Below are 7,257 nucleotides of genomic sequence, written 5' to 3'. Positions count from 1 at the left end.
GGCTGTGTCCACCTCTTCATTCAGCCTGTGAGTGGACATCCGGGCTGTGTCCACCTCTTTGAGCCCCTGTGGATGTGTACCTTGGCTGTGTCCATCTTGTGTTAATCCAGCCCCCGCGAATAGACACCTGGTCTGTGTCCACTTCTTTTTTGTCCAGTCCCTGTGAGTGGGCACCCAGGCTGTGTTCACCTTTTGTTCATCCAGCCCCTGTGAATAGGCACCCACCCCTGTGGATGGGTAACTGGTCTGTGTCCATCTCTTGTTTGCCCAGCCCCTGTGGATGGGTACCTCATGTTCACTGTTCCTTCCAGTTCTCCCCACCTGCCCTCAGCCTGAAGCCCTGCCCTGGCCCTCTCCACTTAGGGCCCTAATGTCCTCACTTTCTGGGATACAGCCTGGTCACTGTGGGCAGGGTAAGTGGTGCTCAGCACCCACATTTCTGGGCTATGTGCTGACATAGTGATGGCTCGCTGTGGCGATGTGACCCCTGGAGACGCTCGGGGTCGTAGCAGTGGAGGCTTGGGCTCCTGGCAGAGGCAGCTCGAGCAATCCTGCATCCCCTTCATGGCAGGCTCCCAGCCCTGCCGTTCTGAGTCCAGGAGCTAGTCCTCAGGGAAGCCTTCCTGCTTCCCTCTGCCACCCCCAAATCCTGGGCGAGTGCTTGGGGCTCCTCTATGCCAGGTGGTTCTGGGTGGGCTCTGGGCTCATTAGTGCTATGTTCATGCCAGGCAGCCTGGTACTCATGCTGGTACCTGGGCTCCTCCTTGTGGGTACACAGCCTTTTGGACGGCTCCAAGTCCATGCCAGCCTCCTGGACAGCCCCATGTCCACAAGAACCCCCTGGACGGTGCCATGTCCAGAGCACCCCCTGGACAGTCCCACATCCAAAGTAGCCCCTGGATGGCCCCACATCTGTAGTAGCCCCAGTTCCAGCCTCCTGGATTTCCTTATGTCTGACCAGGCTCCCGATTGGCTTCATGTCCAGGCTAGCTTCTCAGGTGGTCCCACCAACTGTTCTTTCTCTTCAGATCTGCACATATTTTCACCTTGAGCGTCCCCTCATAAGCCCCTTGCTGATCTCTGAGACATAGCCAGGCGCAGCACACCCAGGAGGGTGGCTGCAGTGGCCTCAGCCCATCCCTGCGTGGACAACTTCTGAGCCATGCCATCTCGGGCCATGTGGCATCCTGCCGAACTGAGGTGCCTTGGTCCAGTGGCTAGGACAGCAGAATGCCCAGGGTGGGGGTGAGGGGTCAGGATGCCAAGGCCAGTGAGTGTGTCTGTGTGTGTGTGTGTTTGTGTGTGTCTGTGTATGTACGCGCGCGCTGAGGACGGGATCAAGAAGCTTGGCTATGTGAGGCGCTCCAAGGCCCTATGCCATGTACTTCCCTCACCCAGTTCTCAGAACGCTGACCAGGACCCTCATCATGCTGCCCCCCAGGCCAGGACATCACGGAGGGGGTCCCGAGGAAGCACCGCAGCCCCTGCTCAGTATCCTCAGGTGATTGTCCATCACATGCCCACCTTGACCTGGTACCGAGGTAGAGAGTACACTTACTCTGGGGACGACTCCGGGGTCAGGTTGGACATTTCCTCTGGCGTCGGGACTGCATAGAAAACAAGCAGCAAGAAAGAGCACAATGACCACCTGGCCCATGTAGAGCCACGGGGGTCACTGCGGCCCCACACTCTGGGGGCTGTCTGCAGCGGGGTCCTGGGGAGGGGCTCTGCAGATCCTGCACAGCCCAGCTAGAGCAATGACCACGGAGCTGTCCATTGATAGAGTGCTGAAAACATTGGCCTTCTCTGGCTCCAGCCCCTCTGTGTCCCTTGTCCCATTGGCTGTGCAGGGCAGCGCAGCTCATGGCCCCTGCCCACAGCAGCTCTGACCTTAGGAATTCTCTACTGTCCACACCCTCTCACACCCTGTGCTCAGCAGGGGGTCTCAATTAAAAGACTCAAGGGACCAGGAGGAGCTTGGCCGGCCCTGGGTCCCACACTGTGGTGTGTCCACACGGAGCTGGCCCTGAGGAGTGGCTACAGAGGACCCTAAGCAGGTGAGCCCCAAGGACGTTACTAGTGGACCAGGACCTGAGAGGCGGGGTCCCATGGCTCTGCCCACACCAACAGCCCCGCCCACAGGTTGACCCACCCACGCCTACACCCTCACCCATGCTGACGGCTGGCCCACAACTCCGCCTACACTGGCACCCTTACCCATGCCCCTGCCCATGGCCCCGCCCATGCCTATGGCCTGCCCACAGCCCCACCCACACAACACCCTTAACCATGCCCCTGCCCACAGCCCGCCCACCGGCCTACCTATGCAGACAGCCGGCACACCCCCACCCTCGCCCCACTACCCATGCAGACAGCCCACCCACACCAATGACCTGTCCATGCAGACAGCCCCACCCACACCCCCGCCCCATGACCCATGTAGACAGCCCGCCCACGCTGATGGCCCACCAATTGCCTTGTCCATGATGGCAGTCCCGCCCACACTCACAGCCCTGTCCACTGCCCTACCCATACAGACAGCCCCATCCATGCCCACTGCCTCGCAGGCTGCCGTCAGTGCCCCGCCCACACCCAATGCCCCACCCGCGCCTCGCCCACACAGGCTGCCTGTCCATGCCCCGCCCACTCACAGACCCGCCCACCCAGACTGCCCATCTGTGCCCCGCCCACACAGGCTGCCCCGCCCACGCAGGCTCCTGTACATGCTCCGCCCACTCACTGCCCCGCCCCCACACACAGCCCCCGCCCACCTTGCAGTTTCCGGCGGTGGAAACGTGGTGAGCCGAGGAAGCTGTTCTTGATGGAGTTGAGCCGTGTCCTCCAGGGCACACCCCCTACGCTGGGGCTGGACGGCGGCGTGGGTGTGGGCGTGCCCGCCGGGCTCTCCTTTGGTGTGTGTACGGGCGTCCCCTTGGGGGTAGGGAGGGGACTGCCCCTCGGAGAGGGGTGAGGGGTCACCTGTATGGTGGGGACAGATTTGGCGTTTGCATCGGTCCGGGGCGGCGGGGGCCGGGCAGGGACCGGCAGGCCAGGGGGTGGGGCCGGCGGGGGCCCGAGGAGCCCAGCGGCGATGGGGGGCCGGGTCTGGGCGCCAGCTGGGGGCGGGTGGGACCTGGCACCCTGCAGTGGCCGGTCAGTGCGCGCGCCCTTGCACGGCAGAGTCTGAGTCCGGGGGTTGGGCCGTGGGGCCGGTGCTTGGGGGGCGTGTCCGGGCCGAGAGGCGCTCCGACAGGCTCCGGGCTCCGCCGAGGCGGCCAAGGGACAAAGCAGGAGGGGCGGATCGGGGGGCGGAGGGGGCAGGACAAACTTCCTAACAGGCTACGGGGAGCACGCGAAGGGTAAGGGTGTCCAGGCCGAGTGCCCGCGCCCGCATGCCCATGCACCCACGTGCGCACACGCAGCCCAGAGAATCCCAGCAGGGATGAGGGGCGGGGAACATGCAGGCAGGGGCAGGCGTGCAACAAAAGAAAACACCGGACATGAGAAAAAAACAGAACAGAACAACGTGCAGTTAGCAGAGCTGTGCGCAGGCGCAGAGGCGGGCAGTGTGGGGGTTGGGGGGCCCAGCAGCGGAAGCCGAACCAGCCCGGGCGAAGGGGGGGCCTCTGCCTGCCTGTGGGGTGGGGGCTCGCCCAGGGATCCCTGGGCGCTGGAGCGGTCTGAGGTGGGGTCATCTGGGGTCCCTTCCCGCCCTGCGCACCGCGAGGAGACCAGGGGCGGGTCACTCACCCGGGGGCTGCTGAGTGGACTGGTGGACAGGCCGGAGGAAGCCCCGCTGATAGACCGAGACCTGGAGACACAGGGAAAAGGAGACTGCGCTAAGTGGACCCTCCAGGAGGCCACAAGCTTGACCGAACCACTCATGCTGGCCAGCACCACTGAGCTCAGGGGCACTCAGCATGGAGCAATCACAACTGCTGTCCCCACCCTCCAGTGCAGCTGGGCTCCCCACGCAGCAGTCCAGGGTGGGCAGGAAGGCCCAAGACAAGGAGTGGACTCAGCCCCTATCACAGGCCTTGTCCCGCCCAGCCAGGCCAAGGCCTTTCTCCCCTCAGCCACTGCCCTACTGGGCTCTGAGCATGTCCAGCCACAGTGCCTGGCCTCACCTGAAGAAGCCAACGATGCCACCCAAGCCCTGCCCACAAGAGCCTGTGCTGAGTGGGCAGGCCAGTGGGTGCTGCAGGCCAGAGCTGCCAGGCACACCCAGGCCCGGCCTGGGCCCACTGTCCCTCCACCAGGGGAGCAGGATACACAAGTGCCTGCATGCCCCTGGGTGCCAGCACCCATGGTCCTGAGCAGGGAGGTGGAAGGGGGTGGAGAGCAGTGTGAACAGTTCCCACCTGCCCTCATCCTGTGTCACCACGCTGTCCCGAGACTGGCTCCCTGAATCCAGCCTGTGGCCCTGTGGCCTGCCTGGGGCTAACAACCCTCTTGACCTAACACAGGGCCAGGGAGGTGGCAGTGACCCTATGTACCATACCAGCTCTCCTCCCTCAGCCCTTAGCTGAACTGGACAGAACTCCCGATGTGCACCTGGGCCTGGTGCTGAGAAGGGGCCCCCAGCTGCCTGAGGCAGGAACCTGTCCCCAACCATGTCACAACCCCATCAAGCAGAAAAGGAGCAGAGGAGGGAGGGGGCATGCTCCACCCCAGCCCCTGCTTTCTTTCTGGGGTACTTGGAGCTGTCGGGGCACGAGGGGGGGGGCAGGCAGGAGCACAGCTGTGCACAGATGCAGGGACAGATGGAACTGGCCAGGGCCCAGCCCCAGGGCGGCAGGAGGTCTAGCAGTGGCCTGAAGAGGCAGCATGGCAGGACCCTCGACCCCCTCTCATTCTGCTTCTCCTGAACTGTCCAGGCTGCCCTTCAAGGCACCCCAGGGCCCCAGCCATGCCCCCAGGGGTGTGCCACCATGCGGGGTTCCAGCCTTGGGTTGTGGGATGGGTGTCCCTCACTAGGGGTCCTCCTTGGCCTTGGCTGGCCTGTCCCAGGGAGGGACCGCGTCTGGGCAGGAGCGGGAGGGGCGGCAGGGTGTGTACCTGTCTTCTTTGTTGAATTGGGGATGGGCCTCTGCGATATCCAGGCTTTTACTGAACACTGCTTTACTATAGCAGGAACAAAGCGAGAAAACACAGTTAGGACGCGGCCACGCCAGGCCAGCCCTTCACTGTGGCTTCCATGTAGCTCAAGGCTGGGGATGGCCCTGGGGCAAGGGCACCAAGTTGGGGCAGAGCCTACCCGACCGCAGGCCAGGGAGAGGCAGAGGGAGCTGGGCAGATCTGGCGGATGGGAGTCCTGTGGGCAGCGTGACTGGCCGGGCCTGTGAGACCGGCTCCCAGTGCCATGCCAGCCCCCTCAGTTGGCCCCTTGTGGTTGTGGGTGAATGGCCAGGTGCCTCGGGGCTGCAGGAAGTTGAGCCATGATGGAACAAGGGGTCCTGGGAAGAGCTCTGGGTAAACAGCCAGAACTTTTCAGAGTCTGCTCAAAGTCCAAGGTCTATACTTCTGTCCCACCCAGCATAATCCCCAGAGGCAGCGAGGCCTGGGGCTGGCAGGGGAGCTGGAGGGCTGGTGGTCAGAGTTCCCACAGGGCATGGGGCCTGGGCAGCTGTGCTCTCCTGTCCCCCCAACCGGACACCCAGGGAGAGGCAGCAGGGGGCCAGGGCCTTGCCAGCCATGCCCACCTATCCCCAACCCTGACACACAGGGATGCCTACACTGGGGAGGGCCTCAGAGTGAACTCTCATCCTGAATGTTGGGGTCAAATAGGAGGCCCCCCAAAGGACTCTGGACATGAACTGGGGCTGCCAGCCACTGCAGAACTCCAAGGGGCCTCCCTAGGGCCTGAGTGTCCAAGGACTGGGATGAGCCCCCCCCCCCCCAGCTCTTGGAGCTGAGGCCTCGGGCTGCCTGGATGGGTCTGAGGGCAGGGAGCCAGCCCAGGGCAGTGTAGTCTAACACCCAGGGACATTGCAAGGGTGGCCCAGTGCTCTGTGCAAATTCCTCAGGAGCAGACTGGCTCTGCACCCTCCTATCTGGCAGGGCTGTGTGTCCTGGAGCCGTGGATACCGGGGGCTAGAGCCCGGGGCATCCAGGCTGCTCAGCCTCTGGCCATGCTCTGTGTCCAAGGTAACAGAAGCCCCAGCCTGGGAGGAGAATGTGTGTCCTGCCCAGACCCAGTCAGCCAGAAGCTCTGTGAGGCAAACACCTGCCCCAGGGCATCACGGCTCCTTCAGCATCCATGTCCTGCCTGCCTCAGTCCCAGCAGATGACACCAGGCAGGGCTGCTGTGGGAGCACCCCTCTGGGATACCTTCTCTGAACCCCAAAGATACATAAGCTACCACAAGGCCCAGGCAGAACAGGACTGGTCCAGCCCACCAGCTAAGTCTGGGTGAGGCCACCTGCCCAGCTCAACCCGTTCCCCTACCCAGCCCACCCAGCTCAGTCCAGCTCAGCCCTAGCTGGTCAGCCCAGTGCAGCCAAGTTGTGCTCAGCCAAACTGAGCGACTCCAGCCCAGCCCTGTACTCTAGAGCCCACCCAGCTCAAGCCAAGCTGACCAGCCCGCTGAGGCCAGCTCTTCTGCTGAGTGCTAATCCTGAGCCAGTGAGGCCCAGACCAACCAGTGGTCAGCGTGGCCATGAGCTGTGCCAGCGCCGCCCAGCCAGACCTCCCAGGAGTACACACCTCTGGCCGTGCTGGGCCATCTCGATGGCCCTCCGAGCAGGAACGGGTGAGCCGCCATCTGTCACGCTCAGCACCTCCATGGACTTCCGCTCGGGCCGCCGCTTGCCGTGTCGGTTCAGCATCGGGGAGTCCACGCGCTTCCGGGGAGGGTCTGTGCACAGACAGAGGTCAGGCCGCACCCCCAGTCAGTGCAGCCCACTCTGAGCTGCCCACAGACCACCTACCTATTTCATTCCTGGGGGGCAGGTCCTCGTCCTCGTGGCTAGGGTACCGCTCCTTCCGGTCCAGCAGGAGGAAGTAGATCATCTTCTCCTGGTTCTCCCTGTGGCCACCAGGGAGATAGCACAAGGCCGCTCAGGGGGCCTGCTACTGGGTAGTGGTCCCAGGTTCTCGGGCCACACACTAGCTATCACCGATGGCCACCTTGGCCCTCCTCGCCTCTCCCTCCTGACCATGAAAGCCTGGTTTGGAGCCCTCAGATTTGGGGTCACCTGTGGAGAGCCGCCATGTCGCACAGCTCACACTTGATGAAGCACTTTCTCAACAGCAGGC

General features: G+C 63.5%; 1 protein-coding gene across 1 annotated transcript in view; it reads right to left on the bottom strand.

Moving 5' to 3' along the window:
- BRSK2 (BR serine/threonine kinase 2) overlaps positions 1 to 7,257 on the bottom strand; it is a 34,300-nt gene that overhangs the window by 9,101 nt on the left and 17,942 nt on the right. Inside the window, exons 12-16 of the mRNA XM_006893358.1 lie at positions 6,930 to 7,027; positions 6,706 to 6,856; positions 3,751 to 3,811; positions 2,772 to 2,979; positions 1,559 to 1,607 (exon numbers count right to left, since the gene is read on the bottom strand). Of these exons, the coding sequence (XP_006893420.1) occupies positions 1,559 to 1,607; positions 2,772 to 2,979; positions 3,751 to 3,811; positions 6,706 to 6,856; positions 6,930 to 7,027 (567 nt within the window). The remainder of the gene's footprint in view (positions 1 to 1,558; positions 1,608 to 2,771; positions 2,980 to 3,750; positions 3,812 to 6,705; positions 6,857 to 6,929; positions 7,028 to 7,257) is intronic.

Source organism: Elephantulus edwardii, unplaced genomic scaffold, assembly GCF_000299155.1.
Source record: "Elephantulus edwardii isolate Elephantulus edwardi_28Jun2011 unplaced genomic scaffold, EleEdw1.0 scaffold00126, whole genome shotgun sequence".
NCBI lineage: Eukaryota > Metazoa > Chordata > Mammalia > Macroscelidea > Macroscelididae > Elephantulus > Elephantulus edwardii.
This window is presented reverse-complemented; position numbering and strand designations above follow the sequence as displayed.